The sequence below is a fragment of the Alternaria ventricosa genome (genome assembly GCF_023758065.1).
Source record: "Alternaria ventricosa strain BMP 2768 chromosome Unknown scaffold_35, whole genome shotgun sequence".
NCBI classification, from domain to species: domain Eukaryota; kingdom Fungi; phylum Ascomycota; class Dothideomycetes; order Pleosporales; family Pleosporaceae; genus Alternaria; species Alternaria ventricosa.
The window spans coordinates 37,660-61,217 of NW_026055715.1; the positions used below are offsets into that span (position 1 = coordinate 37,660).

At 51.4% G+C, this 23,558-nt stretch overlaps 12 protein-coding genes across 12 annotated transcripts; 4 read left to right on the forward strand and 8 right to left on the reverse strand.

Annotated features, from left to right (window-relative positions):
• Nucleotides 1-927: 927 nt before the first annotated feature.
• Nucleotides 928-1,866, reverse strand: J4E93_010737 (uncharacterized protein; the record flags this gene model as incomplete). The annotated part of the gene is made up of 1 exon (XM_049348614.1): nucleotides 928-1,866. One exon carries the CDS (start codon nucleotides 1,864-1,866, stop codon nucleotides 928-930), a length of 939 nt encoding a protein of 312 aa, XP_049194179.1.
• Nucleotides 1,867-2,069: 203 nt separating this feature from the next.
• J4E93_010738 (uncharacterized protein) lies at nucleotides 2,070-3,554 on the forward strand (the record flags this gene model as incomplete). Its single annotated transcript, XM_049348615.1, has 2 exons — nucleotides 2,070-3,072; nucleotides 3,124-3,554. 2 exons carry the CDS (start codon nucleotides 2,070-2,072, stop codon nucleotides 3,552-3,554), a joined length of 1,434 nt encoding a protein of 477 aa, XP_049194180.1.
• A 151-nt stretch (nucleotides 3,555-3,705) lies between these two features.
• Nucleotides 3,706-5,543, reverse strand: J4E93_010739 (uncharacterized protein; the record flags this gene model as incomplete). The annotated part of the gene is made up of 2 exons (XM_049348616.1): nucleotides 3,706-4,821; nucleotides 4,878-5,543. 2 exons carry the CDS (start codon nucleotides 5,541-5,543, stop codon nucleotides 3,706-3,708), a joined length of 1,782 nt encoding a protein of 593 aa, XP_049194181.1.
• Nucleotides 5,544-6,431: 888 nt separating this feature from the next.
• Nucleotides 6,432-7,338, reverse strand: J4E93_010740 (uncharacterized protein; the record flags this gene model as incomplete). The annotated part of the gene is made up of 3 exons (XM_049348617.1): nucleotides 6,432-6,549; nucleotides 6,627-6,913; nucleotides 6,997-7,338. The coding sequence occupies 3 exons, from the start codon at nucleotides 7,336-7,338 to the stop codon at nucleotides 6,432-6,434; spliced, it is 747 nt and encodes a 248-aa protein (XP_049194182.1).
• A 388-nt stretch (nucleotides 7,339-7,726) lies between these two features.
• Nucleotides 7,727-8,754, reverse strand: J4E93_010741 (uncharacterized protein; the record flags this gene model as incomplete). Its single annotated transcript, XM_049348618.1, has 7 exons — nucleotides 7,727-7,954; nucleotides 8,004-8,089; nucleotides 8,137-8,245; nucleotides 8,298-8,431; nucleotides 8,482-8,535; nucleotides 8,582-8,618; nucleotides 8,671-8,754. The coding sequence occupies 7 exons, from the start codon at nucleotides 8,752-8,754 to the stop codon at nucleotides 7,727-7,729; spliced, it is 732 nt and encodes a 243-aa protein (XP_049194183.1).
• Nucleotides 8,755-10,373: 1,619 nt separating this feature from the next.
• Nucleotides 10,374-11,047, reverse strand: J4E93_010742 (uncharacterized protein; the record flags this gene model as incomplete). The annotated part of the gene is made up of 2 exons (XM_049348619.1): nucleotides 10,374-10,882; nucleotides 10,933-11,047. The coding sequence occupies 2 exons, from the start codon at nucleotides 11,045-11,047 to the stop codon at nucleotides 10,374-10,376; spliced, it is 624 nt and encodes a 207-aa protein (XP_049194184.1).
• A 511-nt stretch (nucleotides 11,048-11,558) lies between these two features.
• Nucleotides 11,559-12,191, reverse strand: J4E93_010743 (uncharacterized protein; the record flags this gene model as incomplete). The annotated part of the gene is made up of 2 exons (XM_049348620.1): nucleotides 11,559-12,037; nucleotides 12,086-12,191. 2 exons carry the CDS (start codon nucleotides 12,189-12,191, stop codon nucleotides 11,559-11,561), a joined length of 585 nt encoding a protein of 194 aa, XP_049194185.1.
• Nucleotides 12,192-12,757: 566 nt separating this feature from the next.
• On the reverse strand, nucleotides 12,758-13,224 carry J4E93_010744 (uncharacterized protein; the record flags this gene model as incomplete). Its single annotated transcript, XM_049348621.1, has 2 exons — nucleotides 12,758-13,071; nucleotides 13,122-13,224. The coding sequence occupies 2 exons, from the start codon at nucleotides 13,222-13,224 to the stop codon at nucleotides 12,758-12,760; spliced, it is 417 nt and encodes a 138-aa protein (XP_049194186.1).
• Nucleotides 13,225-15,742: 2,518 nt separating this feature from the next.
• Nucleotides 15,743-16,718, reverse strand: J4E93_010745 (uncharacterized protein; the record flags this gene model as incomplete). Its single annotated transcript, XM_049348622.1, has 2 exons — nucleotides 15,743-16,050; nucleotides 16,112-16,718. The coding sequence occupies 2 exons, from the start codon at nucleotides 16,716-16,718 to the stop codon at nucleotides 15,743-15,745; spliced, it is 915 nt and encodes a 304-aa protein (XP_049194187.1).
• Nucleotides 16,719-17,410: 692 nt separating this feature from the next.
• Nucleotides 17,411-18,499, forward strand: J4E93_010746 (uncharacterized protein; the record flags this gene model as incomplete). The annotated part of the gene is made up of 2 exons (XM_049348623.1): nucleotides 17,411-17,832; nucleotides 17,884-18,499. 2 exons carry the CDS (start codon nucleotides 17,411-17,413, stop codon nucleotides 18,497-18,499), a joined length of 1,038 nt encoding a protein of 345 aa, XP_049194188.1.
• A 702-nt stretch (nucleotides 18,500-19,201) lies between these two features.
• On the forward strand, nucleotides 19,202-20,303 carry CHS7 (Chitin synthase, class 7; the record flags this gene model as incomplete). Its single annotated transcript, XM_049348624.1, has 3 exons — nucleotides 19,202-19,436; nucleotides 19,490-20,061; nucleotides 20,112-20,303. The coding sequence occupies 3 exons, from the start codon at nucleotides 19,202-19,204 to the stop codon at nucleotides 20,301-20,303; spliced, it is 999 nt and encodes a 332-aa protein (XP_049194189.1).
• A 765-nt stretch (nucleotides 20,304-21,068) lies between these two features.
• On the forward strand, nucleotides 21,069-23,052 carry J4E93_010748 (uncharacterized protein; the record flags this gene model as incomplete). The annotated part of the gene is made up of 5 exons (XM_049348625.1): nucleotides 21,069-22,264; nucleotides 22,433-22,505; nucleotides 22,553-22,718; nucleotides 22,769-22,885; nucleotides 22,940-23,052. The coding sequence occupies 5 exons, from the start codon at nucleotides 21,069-21,071 to the stop codon at nucleotides 23,050-23,052; spliced, it is 1,665 nt and encodes a 554-aa protein (XP_049194190.1).
• Between the last annotated feature and the right edge of the window lie 506 nt (nucleotides 23,053-23,558).

The window sequence follows — 23,558 nt, forward strand, 5'->3', positions numbered from 1 at the left end:
TACACTAGTAGTTTATATACAGAAAATAAGAATAGAGATAAGATACTAGAAGACTAAAAACTTCTTACGCTATAGATAGCGCTAAAACAGCTATAAGAGAGTATAAAGTTTAGTAATATTTACTCTATTTATAAAGCTAGAATAATAGTAATAAGTCTAAATAACTTTTAGTGTAGTATAAAGATAAGTTGTAAGTTTATTAATTTGCCTTAGTAAAACCTAATACAAGCTAATTAGACTCTAGATAGATACCTATAGTTCTTTGTAAAAGACTAATAGTATAGCATAATATACGTATTCTAGTTTACCTAGAATAACTTAACTAGGTAGAAGAGTCTTACTATTATTAAGCGTTAGTATCTATATAGTCTATAAGGTATGCGTATTTAAGAGTAAGTGCTATAGTAACTAAGTTTTACGCTACTTCTAATAATATAGTAGTAAATAAGAAGTCTTACGCGTCTTCTTTAATCTAAAGCTAACTAAACCTGCATATAAGAAGCTACTAGTACGCTTTAGTAACTAATATCTCTAGCTTAACATACTAGACCTACTAACAAACTACTAGAGTTATATAGCTACTACTTTTCTTCTCTTCTACTACTAAAAGAAAACTAAATACACGCTTATAGTTATAAACATAGAGCGTGTAAAGAAGCTTGTTAATAACCTAGCTTTAAGACAAGAATAGAGAAATAGTATTCTAAGAAGTAGATATAGTAAATATAGCAGCAAAGCTAATTAATAGTACACAACTTAGCAAGAACTAGTAGATAGAGTTTTAAGTTTAGTACAGAGCAAGAGGGTAGTGTTAGAAATATAGAAGGAGAGCTAGGACCGCGAAGCAAAGCAGCTTTACTTTCGCAAGACTTCTACACAGGTTAAGATCTTAGACTAAGTACTATTTGTAGGCTCTGCTTAACTCTTCTATATATCAATTCGGCGATTAATGCGCAAATGTCCGTTCTCTCGGCAGAAAGGTATGAGCCCTCGAGCGTGACACTCAGGCCATGCGATAGAGTCGTCGTCTTCGTCCAGTACAATACATCGTATCTTCTTCCTCGCTTCTGGGCGAAGACGCTTCATAAATCCGATAGCAACGGCAGCAGCTGAGAACCGGTTCTTGTCTTCTGCGAAGAACTCGTTCATGCCGTATGCAGAGCGGGCATATGGCCGCAGCTCGTCTGCATTCCTTTGCAGCTCGTCGAGTTCGTCGTCGGTAGGAATCAGCCACGGCTCGACTGCTGGGCCTTGTGAAGTTTTCAAAAGGCTTTTCAGATAGATGTGCGGCATTTCCGGCGGGTCTGTAGCCGAGCCTGGGCAGAACCGCGGCCTTATGGTATCCAGTGTTGATGCAATGAAATCGCGGGTGATAGAAGGGACTTCCTTCCACTGTTCTCTGTACCTGTCGACATCCGTGTCACGCAATGTCTTTGCGTGATCAAGGAGAGGTAAGAACTGGGCGTGGTTTGTTCGAACGTAGGAGCGAGCAGCGTTGTCGTACCAATCTGACATCGTGAGCAGCCTTCGTAAAGCCCTGTCTTGCGTATTGGATAGCTCGGTGAGGAGGTGACGGATCTGCGAGTAACTGGGCTTCGTCAAAGGTACCGCAACCGTGGTGAAATGTAACTCGTTGTATTTGACCACGCAACCGCGCGTTTCTTGCGCGATGAGCTTATTTACTCTCCGGAGTGCCATTGCGTGCTTTTCTTGATGCGATGCGACAAACTTGTTGGTCGCTGGGTTATAAGTGTAGCCATGTTCAAGCCTGAAATAGTATCCATAAATCTCTTCTCGGAGTTCTGCGGGCAGGCCAACAATGCCCTGCTTTGCTAGCACTGAAACGTGATTGAGTTCGTGAGCCATTGTGGTTGTGGATCGTGGAGGGTCGGAGAATGCGTTGCGATGGTGAAGTTGCGGAGAGGCGAGGCAGCTCGGCAAGATGCGATCATTGATGTGGGGTCGTATCTCATCACTAGCGGGACGCTACGGTGGCCTTTAACGAGGTTGGGGAGCGGGCTCCTCACCCAATTTCGGTCCAAAAGTTACTGGGTCCACAGCAAAAAAACATGTCTGATACAGACGATGGTGTCAAAGCGTCTGATTCGCTCTCCAACAGCTACCTCGGCAGGCTACCACAGGAGTTGCGAGACGAGGTTTACAAGCATTACTTCACGACGCGTGGAGGCTATCTCATCGATCCCACCACGAACACCTTGCGTGCAGTGGATGGAAAGCCCATCAATCTGTCATTGAGATTAACATGCCACGCCATCGCGAAAGAGACGGAAGGGTTGGCGCTCCAATACAACACCATCCACGCCACAACTACCGAAGAGAAGCGCTTCATATGGGCAGCTTACCACTCGTTAAGAGTAACAAAGGGGGATTCCTTCGATGATCACAGGGCTCTGGTGCAGCTCTCTAGATGCATTACCCCAGGTGTAGCCGATGAGATCCTGGAAGGGTTCCCTCAGTATAGGGACGCGCTGCAGGAGTTGATTGCAAACAGAAATAGGGAGGGGCCAGGTAGGAAATACATGCGCTGCACTCCTCCCACAGCTACAGAGGCCTGGTCTACGGAGCAGAGATTCGTCTCCCGTGCCGTGAAGATAATGGATGAGCGCTTGGATATCCCCGGATCACTATACAGTGCTCTAAGCCGTCTACATTTGTTGTCGCTATTGAACACCGGTCCGGAGCAGCAAGCGCCCTGTTGGGAATTCCAGAGGAAAACGAACCCTTTCGAAATCGTTTTCAGCCGGATCGATGGAAGGCCTGTTATGGGTGAAGATAAACCGTCATCCTGCTTTTCCGCAGCGGCCGTAGCAATACGATTCTGGAACGCCCTTGACCCGACGACCCGCATGCAAATCCGACGATTCGATATCGACGAGGATAGGCGCTCCAGATTCTTCCCCATGTGCCATACGGAGGGCTTCATCCCATTGTGGCAAGAGAACCCTAAGCTTCGTATCAATCGTCGCGTCAATCTCGTGAATACTATTGTCGAAGAAGCTCGTCAACCTGACAGATCAGCTTGGCATCGGGAGCACGCGCATCATGCAGACAGTAGGTGCTGTGGAAGCTTAACGCTCAAGATAAAGGCTGACAGTCGCACAGAACTAAAGACACTTTGGGATTGGATCGCCGAGGTCAAAGCACTACACGCTGCATTTGTTATACCCAAGGGGGCTTTCAGTCTCAAGTTTTATTCTGATGCGTCGCCTGAAGACACTAAAGAGGTAGTTGACGTTATGCAAGAAGCGGCAGCCTGGCAGATGGCGCTCGACAAAGTAGCGCAGAACGGAAACGCAGGTAACACGCATGCTCTTGGGTTCAATTACTCGGATTACCTTTGGGACCCGCGGGGACTGGCGTGGCATGAGTTGCAGGAAATATCAAAGGGCTCCTCGATAATCAAGTGTGACTTTGACATGGGCCAGTCTGTGGACCCAAAGGACTTGTACGATGGCAGTGGTCGCTGGTCGCATGAGAGATGGAATAGCCACTGTGCTATGAATGACTCCAATAGTTGGCGGGCTACGTGGTAAGTACGATAACATCTATCGGTCGCATTCCACGATATCAATGAAGCAGAACACTGCCAGGCAAAGAAGTATCGGCAAGTACAACATCATCAATCAATCTTTCAACAAAGCAAACATCGCATCGCGTATCTGCCACACTACATCCCCATCTACCCTACGACCCCCCAAACCCCTTCTCCAACCCCCTCAGCCAAATCCCCGCAGCATACGCACCCGGATCAGGAATCTTACTCCTCTCACTCCCATCCTCACTAATGTACGTCGCACGCCCAAACTTGGCCTTCATATCCTTCGTGCTATCCGCCTTCTTCTCCGCCACATCCACACTCTTTGCAAGATCCTTGCTCTCAGCCAATGTATTGATAAACGGGATGAGAACGTCCATGACCGTCCTATCACCCTCCCGTGCACTAGTGTAGTTCTTGAGGTTCTCGAGGGCGGCGGAAGCCGAGGAAGCGAGAGTAGAGATATCCAGCGGAGCGTTCTGGGATAGTGTGGCTTTTGATAAAGCGTTTGTGAATGCGGTGACGAGGATGGAGAGGATGGCGCCGAGGGAGCCGCCGACGTCTTCGACGTTTTCGCCTATGCTTTCGAGGAGTGCGAGAATGGGTGGTGGGCTGCTTTCTACGGCGTCGATGTTGGCGAGGATGGACTTGCAGACGCCGGCTACGGCTTCGCCGCAGTCGCCGTCGCCCATTTGGAGATCGTATTGTGTGATTGTGGGTTCAGCTGCTAGGGCGGCTTTGCAGGCTTGACGGAGCGCAGGAATGAGGGACGGTGGTGTGGCGGGGCCCTTGTGAAGGAGGGATTTGTCTGCTGCGGCGGCGTTGGCTTTGTTGCGGAGCTCTTCGGTTTCCTTGTTGACGTTGAGGGGCTGGTAGCCGTTCTTTGGCCATGCTGGGGCGTTTGTGGGTGCGTCTAGCAATTCCATGACGTCTTCATCCTTGAGATTCATGGCCTTTGCCATTCCGCTCATGTTGCCTAGTGTGATGCTGAAGCCCTGGGCATTCAGCGATGTCTCGAGCACGCCGGCGTAGATACGTGTTGGTACGATCTTCCAGTCACGCTTTAGGGCTATCAGAGCGAGGTTCACTAGGGCGTCGAATTCCAAGTTTGACAGTCCGCCGAAGTTGTTGACGAGCATGACGACGTTATCATTGGGGTTGAAGGTGACGAATGCGCGGTCGGAATCGGAGGGGTCGAGGAGGTAGCGGAGCATCTCTTTGATCACGTCTTCGGGACTGGGCATTGGGGAGATGGTTCGTAGACCCTGGAGAAATTAGTTCGCGACCTTAAGCGTGCTGGGGATGAGATAGCGAAACTTACAGGCTCGTTATGAATTCCCATACCAACCACACAAGCATCGTCCTGCACACTCTCGAATGCCTCTCGACCTGGTACATGGCAATGGTCCAGACTCGTGCCAATGGTAACCAGCTGCGAGTTACCCAACTCGCCAATCTTCCTACACCGCTCAAAAGCCCAGCCTTTCTGTGATGCAGCACCAGCGAGCTTGATGACCAGCAAGTTACCAGCCAGTCCTCTTCTTCCCACCTTGCCGCTCTTCTCGCGACCCAGGGCGGCGTCTTCTGCCATGCACACAACGTCGACTTTGTAGCCTAACGCTTGCCCTTTCTCTCTGGCAAGACCAAAATGCAGCATGTCTCCAGTGTAGTTCGTGATACACAATATGACGCCCTCATTACTTGGTACATTCCGTATTCCGGCCATGATCTGCTTGGTACTGGGAGAAGCGAAAATGTCACCGCATACAGCAGCTGAAAGCATGCCGTCGCCGACGAAGCCGGACCATGCCGGCTCGTGTCCTGAGCCGCCGCCAGAAACGATGGTGACTTGATTCGGAGGGTGTGAGAGGTTGTAAACGACGCGGTTGGCCTCATCGAGCGCCATGTGGCAGTTGCGTGTGCATAGGGAGCGGAGGTTGTGTAGGACCACGCCCTCCGGGTTGGGGAAGAAATGCTTTCTCGACATTGTTACGCTTGGTATGGATTCGTGTAGTATTCAAAAGTCTGAAGGTTGTTAGCGACTGTAATGTGTTTGTCTACAATAGTGTGAATCCGGAGACTGCTGTAGAACATACCTCAATTCAATCAAGTATGCCAACGTATACACAGCTCGAAAGTAGCAGAATTGAATCCAAGAAATCAAGACACGCGGCGTACCGCCAATTCAGCCGGACATCGTGCCTTTTAAACAAGTCCCCCGCATCCCCCGCCACGATCAGCATCATGACCATGAACCCCGCTCGTGGGCACCCCGTCAACTCAATTTTTCGGTGCCAGGTATTCAACACGCGTCTAGAAGCCTAAACACGCGCTCAAATTAGCCCGAAACGATGTCAGAATGATATGCTAGGCTTGGGTATACTGCATTCAGATAAGTGGGCAGTAGGAAGCTGGAGAGAGGGTCGTGTTTGCGCCGGGGTTGCCGCTTTGGGAATGCCGGGCGGAAGCTTGGCTTTTGTGGAGGAAGCTCGCATCGGTCGGAGCTCCGAGAGCTATTAGGTCGGCGTCTCGCGACGAGACGCTTGTAATACCTGCAGTATCCGTGCGGTTCATATCAACTTGTGACCTTGCGGAATAATCTTGTACCTTGTAAGAGACGAGTGTAACCCTGTCAAAATTCGATTTCGAGCATGTAGGCGAGCTGATCGTATTGATATCGCCGCAAAAGGTAGCGGACTATGATCGATCGCTTCTCAATACCTGCAAATGAACAGAGCGTCGCACCCACAACTCTCCGTTGTCCAGTGTCCACACATCATGACAAGCAACCGGACAATCCACTCAGGAAAAGAAAGATCCCAATCAGGACCATGACCCGCTCGTCAAGCATGATCATATAGCCACACATGAGCTTCTAGTCAAACATGATCTTCTTGCCCTTCAACAGTGTGCCACCGAGCAGTTTGCCTACTGCGTAACCAATGTAAGCGCCGGTAACGATAGTGACGGGCCACTTCTGCCATTCGCGGTCCCTGCGTTTCGTTAGCTATGCCCATTGCAAATACGTTGTCGACTCCAGTCTCAACGGTGAAGTCGGTCAAGTACTTACCAGTCCAAAGGGATGGGTACAGCACCTAGCCATGCACCGAGCACGGTACCAATCAATCCTCCGTAGACTTCATCCATCGGCAGAAGTAGCGCGATGATCTGCCTCCAAGTCTCGCCGTCTACACCGTGTACATATACCAGCGGAAGTGTGCTGAGCAGCGCGATGTGGGCACCAGCAAGGAGGGTATGAAGGTGATGTGTGGTGGCAGGCGCGCCGAAGAGAACGAGGGTCGCGGTGAGGAGCGGTGTTGCGGCGAGCGTGGTAAGGAGGAGTGATAAGAATGCCGGCTGTATCCGTAGTTAGTGATGTTTCTTTCGAGTATGCTGTCGAAAGCCTGATGTAGGCTGTAAAAGTAGGAGTGTAGACGTACAACAATCTTCGAGTTGAGCCCCTGCTCCAGCTTGCCCGGTGCCTTCCCTTTCTTCTCACCAGGCTTCTTGTTCTTTAAGGAAGGCGTGCCTCCTGTTGGCGGAAGGCATACTGCTACAAACGCGATTTGCAGCACGGCGAGTGGCGCCAGAGTGGAAAGGAGCGTCGGCACCGGGTCCGCGACCAATGCGGGAAACTTGAAGGCATAGACCGAGAGAACGAGTATCGGGTGTATATGTGTGTAAAGTCGCGCACTATCGTTCTTCAATGGCTCAATTGGCGGCGCCGTGGAGGGTTGAACCTTTGCCGTCGCGTTGGCATTGATGACAGTTGTGCTGGCCATGTTTACGAACGAAGTGGAGGAAAGATGGCGCGCGCTGAGGGCAAAGTGATAGAACTATCAATTGACAAGGCGACGTAATGTGAGCAGCGTCTGAAGGAGCGGAAGTGGCGCCTGGCCTATCGGTGTGCTGTGGTCGCGGGTACTGCGGAGAGATGTCGCGCATCGGAAAGTTTCGTGATGATGTCCGTGCTGCTCGCTCATTGGACAGACAGCAGACCCTCACTCGAGCACCTCCATGGTTCATATGAGGTGGTAAACACATGTGAACTTTGATAAAATTCATTGAGTGCTTATCTGTCTTGACCTTTTCTTCATCCGTCTCGTGGCATGTTCCTCGTGCGCCATGTATCTGGGTAGTAGCATTCCTTCAGCATCACCTTGCAGACATCTACTGCTTCTGCTCGCCCTTCTTCGGCAACAGATTCCTCAAAGACAGATCGTAGACAACGTCCTCCACATCCTTGACTCGGTACTTCAGTCCGTCGCTGCGGCGGCGCAAGCTGTCGTTCTTGAGGTTGAGGATCTGGAAACCTGCGTGCAAGTCCTTGACGAACTGGTTGATGAGAAGGGGACGCTCGTAATCACCAAGAGTGACGGCGTTACGTGCAAGACGTGTCTGTCGTTGTTAGCGTCGATTGAGAATGGGGTCGAGCAGAGGGACGAACCAGTTCCTCGACGAGCGTCATGAGGGAATGGAGGTACTCTTCGAGCGAGAGATGGAACTCATCGCGGTCCTTGAGGTTCACGGGAACTGCTAGAGTTAGCGATGCGCATGTGTAACATTAAAATTGAACATACTCTTGAAGATCTCGCCGAGCTCCTCAATGGTCAAGAGACGTCCGCATTGTACCTCACCACCGTCGTACTTGTAACCACCAAGCCAGCCCCAGAACAGAGCGCTCTCGCACTGGTGTGTTGTCAGAATTGCGATAGCGATATCGTGTGGTTGATGAGCTTACTGCGCCCTGCATCTGACGGCTCCACATGTTGTTGAACTTGTAATACGGCATCTTGGACGCAGCCTGCGACAGGTTGCCGACGGTGTCGATCACATTTGCGATAGGCTCTTGTGCCGCTTTTAGGATGTCGGGCACTGTAGTTCGTTTAGTTGTGATGTAACCACACCTGCGCAGAGCGACTTACGCTCGCTGACAGGTGTCGAGTGGGCTCTAGACAACACGAATGAGACGTTGCGGTCTACAATATGTCAGTATAGTCCGCCGCTCTTGTAGAGAATACTCACTGTGCTTCTCAAGCGCCTGGATGATGTCGCGCAGCTCCTGTCGCGTTGTGAGTACGCTATCACGTGCAGCTCCATCGGCCGCCACTTACATCCCGGGTAGCAGTGTCTTCGTCTACGCGCGCCTGAAGGTCCTGGAAAATGGCCGGGTTGACCATACCTGAGTTCGCTGCCATTTTGACGTGTGGTATGGTATTGAGGCGTTGTTGCGAGGAAGTTCGTGTTGGTGGCTGAGTTGACGATTGTTTGTCACGGCAAGCTACGAAATTTTGGTCTCTCACTACTCACCGCGCAAAGTTGCTTTTATCAAGCTGCAACCACGCAAATCAGGCTACCATCTGTACGAGATGTGCATGTACGGTTCGCCCGCGTCAAATGGGCCATATAAGTAGGTGTCACCATCGACATGCAGCACATTCAAGGAGAGGTAACAGGCGTGCGCCACCAAATGCTGCGTGACATGGCAACCACCACCTCACTCCAAGCACTTGTAGACAACACTTCATGACAATAATTCATGTCATGCCATGACCTTAACTAATGCTTGCTTTCAGCGACAAGATGTAGATTACCGCCAAGGATTGCACGACATGAACACGGTACCGCGCTTGCTTTTACCTTCATGCAAATGGCGATTACAGATGCCTCAGATCATGCGAGTAGATGCTCGATAACGAGGAATGGAGGATATATCACGCTCAAGCAGTTAGTATCATATAACGGCGTTGCATACAAATGATTATATCTTCAGTCGTCATTAGTCCTTGGAGACCCAGCACAGTTCAATCTCAATGTCAGCCTTCTTCCTCAAGCGACTGGCAAGCCAGTAGTCTCAATGAAAAAGTCGCGTCTGCCAGAGGTAGTGAAATACTGGCGACACTGTGCCAAGGAAGATGAGCAAGCCCAGAGCCTTCTCGACTGGTTTCAAAAATAGGAATAATCAAGAATTCTCCCGTAGGAGAGTTTCAGAGATTAAACTGAAAAGAACAGATACTACACTTGATCTGGGGGATGTTAGTGGATGTCAAAGTTGGATAGTGGAGTGGACGTACCTAAGCCAAAAGGCAAAGAGAGCTAAGGAACAGAAGAGGAGGCAGAGGGACGGCAGTAATATATACTCGGCCTGGCCTTGGCGCGCTAGACGTCACGTGAGTCTCAGTAGCGTCGCACGTACCTCTTCTGCCTGCTGCCGGGAGAACTCCGGCGTCCGGGCGCCTGTAGAACATTGCCGGTGATGGTGAGTCTCGAGGCTCCAGTATCACGCATCACCTTTGCCTGCTCGAACGCGTCGTGCTCCTTTGCGTAGCGGCTTCCAGACTCACTTTCACTGTAAAGATACGCCATCAACTCTGCGGCGAGATCCATCCCCGATGGCCATTATCTTCGTCTGAGGATGGCGTTGCATGAGCGCAACGAGATGCGTCGCGAAGTGACATGACTATCACGAGTTGCGTACAATGTTAGCGTATACGTGGTGCTTGAAGTTGCACCCCTCATGTAAGGACGGTGATGTACACGTCTGGGCAACACTCCATTTACAACTTGTCAAGAACAACCATCTTTGCATACGTACACATTCACATCCGTCTATGCTGATAGCGCAGGAATAGCAATGCTGCCTGTAGAAGACGAGAACGCTCCGCCACCCTCTCGAACAGATGCATACCGCGAGGTGCTCCACGCTCGATTACGCCATGTCTCTCCCACTGTAATACTACGGCTAAGCCATCAATGCCCCCACATCTCGGCGAACCCGATCCATTCGCGCTTCCCTGGTACATCGCATGCTCTTCCACTACTTCGCCTTCTTGGTAAGCATCGGCTTGCCATGAACCATCTTGTACCTTATACTCAACTTGACGATGCGACGCTGCTTCGTCCCCGCACTCTTCGCGCGCGTCTGGCGACCTTCCACCTCCTTCGGCTCCGCTTCAACGACAGTGTTTGGCGCACTCATCGCGATTTGTTCTCGAGAGTGGAACTCGTAGCTCAAGAATCTCGCCTCTTCGCAGAACCAATGGAAGCTTGGGGCGTAGCCGGCCTTTTTCGTAGTGTTGTATTCTCGACCTTCGATGAGCGAGATGTTGTCGTAGAGGAGTTGGGTCGCCCAGCTCTCGCCATCCCATCCGATTTTCATGTTGAGCGCTGATATATCGAGGCCATCTTCCTTCACGCGTTCGTCGGCTAGCGAATTGGGCGTCATGAGGCCGGTTGCAGCGCGCTCCGATGTGGCTGTCGCGCGGCGTATACGCGAAGCGATGGCGTAGAGGAAGAGAGGGCTGCGCAACAGGAAGCAGAGGTCGCCTGAAACTCGCGATTAGTCCGATTGCAGCTATACTGGCCAGGCTACATACCAAGGAGTTGTGTTCGATCCTGCGCCGGAAGTTTGCCCAAAGAGTCGTCAAGTGCGCTCTGAAGATGGCTGCGCAGCTTGTCTTTCTGCGACGCAAGGCGGAGCCTTAGCTTCATCTTTATGCTTGGAAGGGTACTGTGCCGCGTCTGTAGTTGGATTGGTGGTGGACTTTAGGCGCTACTGTATTTTTCCGGAGGTCGCGCAGGGTGAGAGGTCACAAGGTCGCGAATGGTGAGCCATACTAGTAATGATATCGCGGTAGACCGGATACCGACTGTCTCTCACTCGTCAACCCATAACAGCCCGCGTGCGCAGTGGTTAGTCATCATGGGCCTGTCGATCGTTCAAAGTGAAGGCGACGACCGAACAGGCCTGCAGACTCCATCACGATGAAAACATGCAAAGTAGATGACCCAGCGTCAATGTAAGCTCCAGGGTGTTTAGATTTCCGTTGAATGAGGTACTAATCTAGGAATGTTAGTTGCTCGACGACTTGATGGATTGACTAGATTGGGAAGCTAGCGACCACCATCAGAAATGCGCATCTAAAGCAAGTGCTATACCGAGTCTTTGTACATCCTGCCGCCCCAAATTGCACCCACGACGTCCTTGGTATGGGAACTTGTGCTACTCGACAATCGCCTCTCCAGCCTCCTCCTCCGCTATACGCCTTTCCTCGTCCCTCACACGATCCGCTTCATCCTTCTCACGAAACCTCTCCGCCAGCATATGCACCCTGTCGAAAAGTGCTATCATTGCCTCCCTCTCACCCACGTCCGACTGGCCCTTTGCCAGCGTCCATTCACCAACCAAGAAGCGCGCAACATAACCCTCTCCACGCACCACATCGGGATTCCAGGATTCCGGTTCCAACTCCCACGCGATATTGATCGCAATAGACTTTTGACCTTCTATCGTTGACGCATTGAATTGGGTTGGGAAATCAAAAGATTGCGTCATACTATCAAGTGAATCGTTGGAGTCGCCGCCATCAACGAGGGTTGTTGCACCGGAATGGAGTTCTGCATCTTCTTCATGCACCGGGCCCTCCCACGTGTAGTTTCGTAGATGTTTTCTTCCCACGTCGAGAAGATAGATGATGTCCTCTTGACTTATGTTAGTCAACCACTTCCGATGGAAGAGGTGGCACTTACTACACCAAGGCTGATACTCTGTAGAACTGAAGACTCCCAGCTTCTTGTCCGTTATGACGTATTCGATCCGGTTCTTGAAGTCCGGGTCGTATTTCTTTTCGTCCATGATCACTGGAATCTTACTGTATTCTTTACGCGGAAGAAGTTACGGATTGACTAGGAATGAGCATCTTATATGATACATGCGTTTGACATCAAACTCCTCCAGCGATGTGGACGACGTTCTGGCTTGCTACCCATTCGCAGCATGCGAGATGGCTAGACACGTGTCGCACGTTGCTGCATACAAGTCGCTAAGTCATGATCAGTAGCTACCTCTTAAGGTAACGTATACCTCTAACTCAAACACGGTTCTATAGAATGCGACACGAAGGCTGGCCACCCCTTGTGGCGGCGCGAAATGGCCTAGCTAATCACGTCTTTCTACATGTTTGCGAAAGCCGCTTCGAGCAATCGAGCTGCATGTTCACAATCTCTCGACAAGCATCGCTCAGAGTCAAGCAGCCTTGAATGATGGGATAGCACCGTTAATAGTTAGGTACAAGCCTAGTATACATTATGATTGAGCAAATGACAGCCAGCAACAGTTCCTCGTGGCCAAGAGATGAAGCACAGGGCACTAGTAATACAGACAGGCCATGAAGACAGCCTCAATGATCGCCGTGAGCCACTTCACTCATACTCTCGTGCCAAAGTAACAACCTTCTGGAACACATCCAGCAGCGCATCTGCCGGCGAAGAGGTACTCCTTCCCTTGGCCAGCACATATCCATCAACGACAATGAGAACAACACTGCCTTCAAAGACTGTCGCACCACGGGAGTCCTTCTCCGCGCCCTCGTAGCGTCGAATATCCAACTTGTCGTGGCAGTCCTCGCGTTTCTTGACATTGAAGGCGGGGCGGCTGATAGAATGCTCGAGAGATTCTGTCTGCCAGGCATGGTCGTGCATGAAGGTAGGGTTTGTGAGGAGAGCTTCAATGGCCTCTGTAATGCGTTAGCAGATATATCAACATATTGGAGAGAGTGAGACCTACTGAGGAAAGGTTTGTAGTCGAAAGCGGTGAGGAGCGGAAGACCGCGGTGCTTCTGGTCGGCCAGCATCATTTGGAAGGCGTGTCGTACTGGGTTGAAGGCCATGTTTGCAAGTTGTACTTGTTGGATTGGAGTGTAGATAGTTGCGAGCTATGTTTCGGCGGGACCAGGCTTTTATATGGTCGGCGGGTCGCTTGGTCTGATGCCTTGCTCATGTCTTCCGCATGTTGATCGTTTGCTGCTGTAACAATGGAAACTAGAAATTCGCCAATGGAGCGGTATCATCTCGCGGCATCAAGGCGATGTCACACTGCCCGTGGGGACACCCTTCTGGACGTTTGCCATAGTCGATGGAACCCACATGCAGTCGCGCGCCACACTCATAGAACAAAGAACTCGCGAATCATCTTCTGATTACCGTTCGCATCAAGGTCCCCAATCCATGTGGCTGGTAGAAATGTCGCCCAGAAGCCACCCTCGTTATCCATCCCGGCTTTGATTATGCAATTCCATAATCTCGCTTCTTCCACCGGCCAGCCGGTGGCTTGGTCTACCTGGACTTCTTCCAATTCGATCGCTCGTTTGGACACCGCCACATGTTGCCCCACATCCCACAGACCCTCGCGCGGTGGGTTACGTTCTAGAAGCGCTACTGCCTTTCGTCGGGTAACGGGACAGCGGCAACGCGTTGCGACAAAGTAAAGCTGTGGAATTATCGCAATGTCGAAAGTGAAATGGGCGGTGTTGGGGTTCGTGGGCGGCCTCGAATCGATGATTGCTTGGGCATGATGCAGGATTTTCTTGAAGTGATCTAGATAGTTGTCGTATCTCTTCTCGATAATTGTTGCAGAGCATGATACGGAAACAAACGTCGTGTGATAGGAAACCTTGAGGGCGTTCGCAGCCATTAATTCATCGTTCGAGAGCGCATGATACTTCTCGAAGCGCTGCATGTTCTCGTACCAGAAATGATGGCACGCCAACAAATTGTCCCGTTCTCGATACAGTTCAAGACTAGGATCCTCTCGAACGAGTGATTTTCTTCCCATAATATAGAGGTGAGTTATGGACGCATTGCGAAGCTCGAAGTAGGCCTGTTGCGCCTCGGAGAGACTCGCAAATGACTGCTTGGAGTACGAAGCAGGCATCACTTGCAATATCTCGAAATCTTCCTGAATTCTGGCGCCATAAAGCAAAGCTTGCGCCATGCCGCGGGTGAAGATTGACATCAATTTGTCTTCTGTTGAGCTTCTCGAAAGTCCGGACCCGTCCAATGCTACCTTGGGGGTATACGTAGTTTGTAATGAGTGCCGATAGTTCGGTAGTGCCATGCGGGGCGCGTACATTAGTTTGAAGCCGTTCCTAAAATGGGTGAAGGCGGCGTGGTAGCTGCCTTGGAGGAACTCAATGCAAACAAAAAGAAGACAGATAACGAGTCCAAGCTCCGGTGAGTAAGTGGCATCGCTCATTCGATTGACTAAGCAGCCAATGGACTTGTTGTAATGTGTTAACATGACCTTGCGCTCGTGATTGGCAATGGAGCCCGCGCATGCATGCTTCATATCTCCAGGCTCGGTTCGGCAAAGAGCTCCTAGAGCTATCACGGCATGGCGCACGGCCGGTTCTGAATGGGCCATCTGCAGTACGATGCGCGACCAGAATTCTTTGTCGAAGTTGGTAGAGAGTGCAGGGCAGGCGCAATAATAATAGAAGTCCAGATAGCGTGCACTATCTCCAAGACCACTGAAGGCAGAGATGGCGTTTGGGGGATCGGAAACTCGTCCATAACTCCAGACTTGGACTTGGAAGTTTGCGTCGTTTGTGGTCTAACCATCGCATTTGCGACCAGTGCGCGTACACCTGACTACATTAGTCAAGCATGACCCGCGAGAATGGTGAGTCAATAGTTACTTGAGGCATTCTGGCTTCTTCTCATCACATTTAACGCGTCGCACTCTGGAATTGATATGTCAGCATTCCGTCACATGCTACGGTGTCCACCGCGTACTTGCACGTTTTGCAGCCTGTCTTCACTTTTGGAGCCCGTTTGCGGGCTTGGGAAGACGCCCCGCTCGTCGAAGACATCCTGAATGCAGGCCAGAGATGGCGGGAAGAGTACAGCGTGACTGCATGATGGAAACGCGTGAGTGTAGTCGGATAGGGTACGCGACGACGGTGCGAGTGTGGCGGACGGGCGACGGCCAATCATGACATCAGCGCCCGGGAAGCATCACGTGCTTTTACGAGCTGACCAATCATGAGATGTCGAACCCGCAGATGCCTGACGAGCTTGACATCAGGCGTCCAACGACAATCGTAAAGAGGAGTGCAGCATCCATATGAGGCGTTGTATCTTTTCATCGACGGGAGATGTGGCCGTGCTTACATACAGTTATGTACATGCCCGCGCGCTCCCACGCCAGCTACCGAGTCGAAACTACCTAAGATAGCTTACAAGATGTGGAGCCATTCAAGGGAAATACGGAACACTTAGGAGCCTACATCGACGCTACGCATTGCCATTTGCTTCTCATTGTCCTATCGTAGGCTGCACGCTTCCTCGCTCTTTTCTGGTTCTTCCTTGTCTGAGGAGTCCCAACTGCTCCAACATCTTTTCCCATCGCTAAGTCCTTGGAGATTTGGCAAGGATCATTGCATGCAAGTCCATAGCGGCCTTCTCAAAACCGTCCTTGGCCAATCCGAAGACCTCCTCGTCTACCAACGGGTCATTCCCCTCCTTTTCGGTCAGGTTGCCCTTGAGAACGATCGTGGGACCCCCAGTGCGGCCGTGTTCCGGGTGGACAGCCAGACACACATAGCTACGTCTGCCCTCATGTCCTATGGTCATGCAGAGTTGCCAGAGTGACTGTATACCATTGGGACCGAAGATACCGTGTACGCCAAGATCGATGACATAGTCGGACAGATAGTCTGGAAATATCCTAAGTCAGCGGAGGGAAAACCATGTGGTGCAGCGGAAAAGATAACTTACAGACTAGACGATGTATTGCCACCGGATTCTCCGCCCACCAGATAGTCAAGGTATCCCGGAGAACTAGGTATATGCGATCGTAGAGCATCTCGCGCGTGAGACAAGTGAGCGGCTCGCGATAGATCTGCGGCACATACGGTCCTGGTGATGGCTCTGGGGATGGCGACTTGGACTGCGTACCAATGACGGGCATGTGACCTGTCGGTGGAGCGAACGTAGGGGATGGCGACTTCGATTGTGTACCAATAATGGGCATGTGAACTGTCGGCGGAGCATACGGCGGGGATGGCGACTTCGACTGCGTGCCGATAATGGGCGGGGGACCTTTCGGCAGAGCATGCTGCGCAGTGGTGTGAGAATGAGCGTACGCTGTTGGAGGTATAGCCATACGCGAAGGCTGGAAGCTGGGAACCCTCGGGGAAGGCGGCGATAGCTGGCGTACGGATGTGGTTGGAGACATGGACGGGGAAGCTAGACCGGGCGACGGAGAAGTTGAGTAGCCCCTTGGTCCAGTCGTGACGCGAAGAGGATTCTGCGCCTGGTAGTCGTGCAGTCGCGACACTGCGTCGTTGGCGGTGCGGGAGAAGTCAGGAGGATGGTCGGTCATCGCGCGTGATATGGAGTTGAGATGGAACTTGTTCTTGGTAGAGGACATCGGGTGTCAAGAGCGGCGACTCAGGACTTGAAAGCTCTCAGATCATCAGAGCAAGCGGTTGAAGGGAACAAGTGTGAGCGTGGTGATGCTAGTGGTAGTGATAATTCGTGGTCGCGCTCGCTGAGAAGAGATTTCAGGTGCAAAGGGATAGTGAAAGTGAGTGAAAACGAACTTACGCATTCTAACGACTGCCTGGCCGTATAGGAATAACCAATTGACATGCTGATCATGAAATGCTACACTATGGTCCAGGTGTATACCCAAAGGTTCAGCTACCCTGGCATAGAACGCGCCTCTTGCGGAATGTTGACGCCTGGTCCAACAAGACACGGTTTTACGAATTGTCCTGAGACTTGAGCGGGGCAACCCATCGAATTTCCTAGTACCAGCTATCATCAGGCGGGTTTGTCCAGGTACTTCTTCTCTCTGCAGTCATGTGTTCACAGATCGCAAAGAAGCCTTCACTTGCACCTTGCATAAGTAAAAGGCTCAACAGGTGCGCTTTAGTCTACACTAGTGTCAGAGTCAAAGGTTGACAGAACGCTGAGGTGATGTAGACTTCTAGGGCTCTTCGCCTCGACAACGTGCGCGACACTGCAACGATCCAAGATTTGATAGCGAGAGCAGCCAGCCGAGCGGACAAGATGGTCCAGTGGAAGTTTCCCGAACGACCCGTTCTTGCTGGGTACTCTGGTTCTGTCATGACGCCCGACAAACCGGCAAATACATCTCAAATCGGACCTTTCCTCGTCGAGGCGGCTACATTGCTTGGTATCACCGTCACTATTCGTGCCCACGATCTGCGACGAGGCGCCGCACAAGACATATCGAGACTGGGGCATATCATCCCTTCTACAAGGGACGAGGGTCTAGCAAGGTCATACCTTGGCCATTTACATCACTCGTTGGACCGAGATGAGACGTCCAAGTATGTAGGTGCCGAAGAACGCGACTTCTGGGCTCCCCGAGTATATAATCAGCACAACGACCCATTCACCACGCCTTTGATGGACACACCTCCAGATGAACTGGAGCCTATTGCCAAGCGGAAGGTCCAGGCGACGCAGTAAGAGGTCGGTGACTACTGCGCTAAATATGGACTGAACCCAGCAAGCAGGATAGATCGGGTTCAAGCCGCCCGAAAAGCACGAGCAGAGATGCCCCGCGTGTTGTTCGATGAGCGGACCGGCTCCTTGTCTCCATTGCACCAAAGCGCCATTGGCGAATACGGCAACAGCGGTGGCCTCGACAACGACAGCGACGTCGACAGCGTTCTCGGCAATGACGAGGACATAACCTTTGCGGACATCGTACCCCAAATCGCCACTGGCGATTTCGATGTCAACGGCATATGTGATGAGAACGATAGCTCAAGCGATAGCTTGTTCAGCGACGACGAACAAGAGAGCAGAGGAGCAATAAGGTCCGCCGCTGATCTAGCGATACGACATCGTGATCTCATTGCAACCGACCGGGTACCTGCAGGAGTACAGCCTGGACAGCCTACTAGGGAAGAAATCATCAATATGGCGCCATTAAAACATGTGGCTACATTCTCGACTATCAACACTGTCAACGATCATAGGATTATTACCCTGTCGGATGTTGGAACCTCTCTACTGGCACCGAATGGTATCGGGAAGAACCCTGTCTCCCTTTACATGCATTACTGCAGGAATAGATCAGTAAACGGCTGTGACTTCGTGACCAAAGGGTGTCTAGACTTTCCTTGAATGAGGTGAATTACCCTACGACCCGAGCGGCGCAACGAATTTAGTTTCCAAGTACCAGCTTCCATCAGGCGGGTTTGTCGATGTGTCCTATCGCTCTTAAACCACATATGCACAAATCGCATGCTCTGCAACCTACATTAGCGAAAAAACCAAGAAATGACAGAACCCTGAGGCAATGTAGACATCTAGGGTATCTACTTCACCGAGGGGTGCTCGAGCATGCTCTCTTATGTGCCACTACGAGCCGCTGCGGTGCCTTCTATTGACATGGTATGACATGGACAGAGGTTATTTTGTTCCATAAGGTTTTGAACAAAGGAGGAGGATCGCGACTTTGGTGCGAGTGGCGGCATCACAAGGTCGTATCGTTTTGTTGCCCGGAGAAAATCGTGGAGACGCAAATAGCACGGACTAGCCTGGATGTGGATACGACCTGCAGGGTGGGACTAGTGCGGCTCGGGAAGTGTCAACAGTGCGCATTCACTCCTGACAACCGCCCCCATAGTATCCCTGACCCTCGTCGCACCCCACCGCGCCTTCTCTCGTTTCTGTTTACCTTGCGGACATTCACTCGCTAATCGTCCGCACCTTCCTCCGCTATCACACTTCACTCACTTACCGTCATCGACACCCAGCTACCGCCGTACACCGCGCCAGACCCGCCGCAACCCGAGCGACACCACACCTTTCATATTCGCGAACATGGGCTTCGGCGACTTCCAGACGATATGCGAAAAGGCACCGATACCACTATGCGCGCTTGTGGGCCACCAGGAGATCAACGATGGCGTGGGCATCCAGACAGAGTGCTATGCGCGCACGATTGAGATTGCTAATACCCTCATTTTCGAGGCGGCGAACGACTTTATGCACATCTTGGCCATGATCATGACCGTCGTCATGATTATCCACGTGCGCTCCAAGTTCACAGCTGTCGGTACGTTTGCGCATTGCCATGCCTACCCGGGGCAGTTCACTAATGCATAGCAGGTCGCAAGGAAATCACATCCTTCTTCTACATCTACCTCCTTTTGACCATCATATCCCTCGTCCTCGATGCCGGTGTCGCTGCTCCTGGCTCTGCCGCCTACCCATACTTCGCTGCCGCCCAGAACGGCCTCGTCTCCGCGCTATGCACCTGTCTGCTTATCAACGGCTTCGTCGGTTTCCAGCTCTACGAAGATGGCACTACACTCTCCGTCTGGCTCCTACGTCTCTCTTCGCTCGCCATGTTCATAATCGGCGGTGCTGTGAACCTCTTGACGTTCAAGGGCTGGGCTGGACTGGAACCTGGAAACCCCGTTGGCATCTTTGTCGTTACCTACATCGTCAACGCCATCTGCCTTTTCGTATACACCGTCAGCCAGATCATCCTGGTCGTTGGAACACTAGAAGACCGCTGGCCGCTTGGTGATATCTCATTCGGCATCTTCTTCTTCGTCATTGGCCAGGTCATTCTATACGTCTTCAGCGACACTATCTGCGACCAGGTTCAACACTACATTGATGGCCTCTTCTTCGCAACTATTTGCAACTTGCTTGCTGTCATGATGGTCTACAAGGTACGCTTGTCACAACCAACATCTAATCGAACAACACTAACTTTTCGTAGTACTGGGACTCCATCACTCGCGAAGATCTCGAATTCTCCGTCGGCGTCAAGCAGCACAACTGGGAGGTCAAGGAGCCTTTCCTCGAGGAGGACCAGAAGCGTGGCACCATGTACCAGGACTCCGACTACGCTCCATCGCTATACCAGCAACCGTACACGCGCAACTCGCACTACTCAGCCGTCGGCCACTAAGCTCACGACAACCCCTCGCTCTTGTTTTTACCTTCGACGATACATGTTTTGCGCATACCATTTTACGGCATTGGGTGGAGTTTATGGCGCATATCAGTTTCGGCAATCAGCTTCAGCACTGTACTACTGCTTGTGAACGGTGGCTTTTCGGATTTGGAGGAACTAGGACCTGCAAAAGCACTTGGTAATGTGCTCTTTTGCCGCCTTTTGCAGACGAGATCATGACATATTTAGCGCTTATATAGTAATATCAACTCTCTAAACTTGACCGAAGTGCCTCCCCGTCGACGCGTCTTATCCGAGCCGAGGCTTCCTGGGGTTGCGTGGAATGCGCCGCAGCAGCACAACCCATCCCATCTCCATCTGGCAAGCAATGCGAATACCATTGCGGCAGACAACCTTGGAATACTGTCTTCACATGATTGTCGTACATTCACCGCTCGAAGTTTGGGAGAACCTTATCCCGGCCCCTTCCCCGGATTCGCTGCACTGATGATACGCTAGTGCGCGGGTCGATGTTCATCCCCGCAGCATGTCCGATGCACCCTCGGGGCTTCATTCGGCAAGTATAAACTTCGCAATGCTGTCATTTCGCGATGTCGTCTCTCACTGTTACTGCATCGTTGAGCGTCGCTGTAGGGAGTAGCATCGACGCATTCATCGCATACAATCGCCTTTCATCTCATCTTTACCGTCCACGGGTTCACCCATTAGTGCGCCAAACTCCAGCAATTCGATAACGAATCGATATACTACGTTAACGCGATGCCAAAAACGGATGTTCTCATATCCGGTTCCGGTTCAGCTGGTGTCTTCGCAGCAACTTGGCTGGCAATCTACAATATCCCATTTACGATTCTGGAGCGACGTCCTGGTCCACTAAAGATCGGTCAAGCAGATGGCGTTCAGGTGCGCACAGTAGAGATTTACGAGTCATTTGGTCTATCGGAGGATTTGTTGCGTGAGGCATACCATATCCTGGAAGTGTGCTTCTGGGGTGTCGATGAAGATGGCAATGGCAATGAGCAGGGCGGCATCAAGAGGAAGAGTAGATCAATCGATACGGAGAAGGGCCTGAGTCATTTACCGCATGTGATCTTGAACCAAGCGCGCATGAACGGACTCATGCTGGGAAAGATGGAGACCATCTTGAAAGAGCAGGGAAGATGGAGAGAAGGTACGAGCAACGGGATCGAATACGGCTGGGCCGTCAAGAGCGTGGAAATAGACGAGAAGAGAAAGCATGATCCGAACGCGCATTGCGTCAAAGTGACCGCTGAGAAAGATGGCAAGGAGGAAGTCTGGGAAGCGAAATACGTCTTAGGCTGCGATGGCGCGCATTCCACCATTCGCAAAGCCCTCGACATCCGCATGCTCGGCGACTCTTCCGATACCGTTTGGGGCGTCATGGACATCTACCCACTTACAACCTTCCCCGACATCCGCCGCAAATGCACGATACACAGCACCGCCGGGAACCTCATCATCATTCCCCGCGAGGGTGGTCAATTAGTCCGGTTCTACATCCAGCTTCCCGCCGGCACGCAGCCCAAGACAGTGAAATTGACCGACTTGCAAAACCAGACTCGTAGAATTTTTGCACCGTATACCATGGACTTTGTTGATGTCTTCTGGTGGAGTGCATACAGTATTGGTCAGCGCCTTGCTGAAGTGTTTCATGCGCATAACCGCGTCTTTTTGACGGGCGATGCGTGTCATACGCATTCGCCGAAGGCAGGTCAGGGGATGAATGTGTCCCTCCAAGATGGATACAATATTGGCTGGAAGCTTGGCTCCGTTCTTTCTGGTCTTTCACCTCCTTCCCTACTGTCGACATACATCACCGAGCGCAGCAAGACGGCAGCTGACCTCATTGCTTTTGACAAAGAGCTAGCAAAGATGATCAGCAGGAAAGACCGGTATGAAGGCGAGTTTGCGGACTACTTTAGGAAGAGTGGAAGGTATATGGCGGGGTTCACGGCGAGGTACGAAGACACCGCTATTACGAAGGGGATGGACAGAGAGAAGAGTGCGGCTACGGCGGTCACGGTGGGGACGCGTTTTCCAAGTGCGCAGGTTATACGTTTTTGCGACTGTAAGGCTGTGCAGTTGATGAGTGTGCTGAGGAGTGATGGGAGGTGGCGCGTCGTGGTGTTTGGAGGGGATGTCAACCAAGCGCAGCATCGCGAGCGACTGGCCAAGGTATGCGCGCCCAGCCCCCATAGTCTTCGTATCCTAACATCATGCAGTTGGCGAAAGCACTCGAAGCAATCGCATGCAGATATACACCTGCTGGAAAACACATCGACGGTGTCATCGAGACAATCCTCATATTGAGCAGCAAATTTGCGGGAACTGAACAAGAAAGCATACCGGACTACTTCTGGCCAAAGAGCGGAAAGTGGAATATACGCGGTATGTTGCCCTCTCAGATCTTTTCTATCATCGCGCTGACAATGCGACAGATCTTCACAAGACGTTCGTTGATGATGATCATTACAACTCCGGTCACGGACATGCCTACGAGAAGTACGGTGTGAGCCCCGATGTGGGCGCAGTCATCATTGTGAGACCTGATCAATGTACGTAGTCGTGACGTGACTGTGGACCTGCGAGACACCACTGACAACATGTAGATGTATCCAAAGTCACGACCTTGACCGACTTCGACGGCATCGCTGGCTTCTTTGCAGACTGCTTGGTCGAACAGGCGTCCACACTGGTTGCGGGCGCATCCGCGAAGTTATGATCTACCTGATGGCCATTAGCTTCGCCGGCGCCGGTCGCGGAGCTAGAATGCGTGGAAGTCGCCGGGACTGGCGAGTACAAATACTACTCCAAGTTTTCTCCAAGTTATCCTCCATCACTTTACCTTGCATTTATCAAAAACATAGTCATCACAAACGTATGGAGCTGCTGGTCTTTTCTAAAATTCATTCCCTCGAGAGTTATGGAGCAGTCTCGATCTTCCAAAACTTCGTGAACGTCTAAACATGTCTCTCGGCAGCTCGCCTTTCTTCCATTACTTCAAAATCATCGCCACCGCTTTTATGACTTCTGCTTTCTGAGAACGTCCAAAACTCCGCATTCATCGAACACATGTTGCTCTTGCAAAAAGATAAATTCACACAGTGCATGTGGGAAAGGAACAAGATAGTCGCTCACATATGGTCTTTTTCGGAGTATGTTTTACCACTCTTGGAGAAATTGCGTGGTCTTGAGATGTTCGCATGAAGACCAAAATCATCCTTTCAT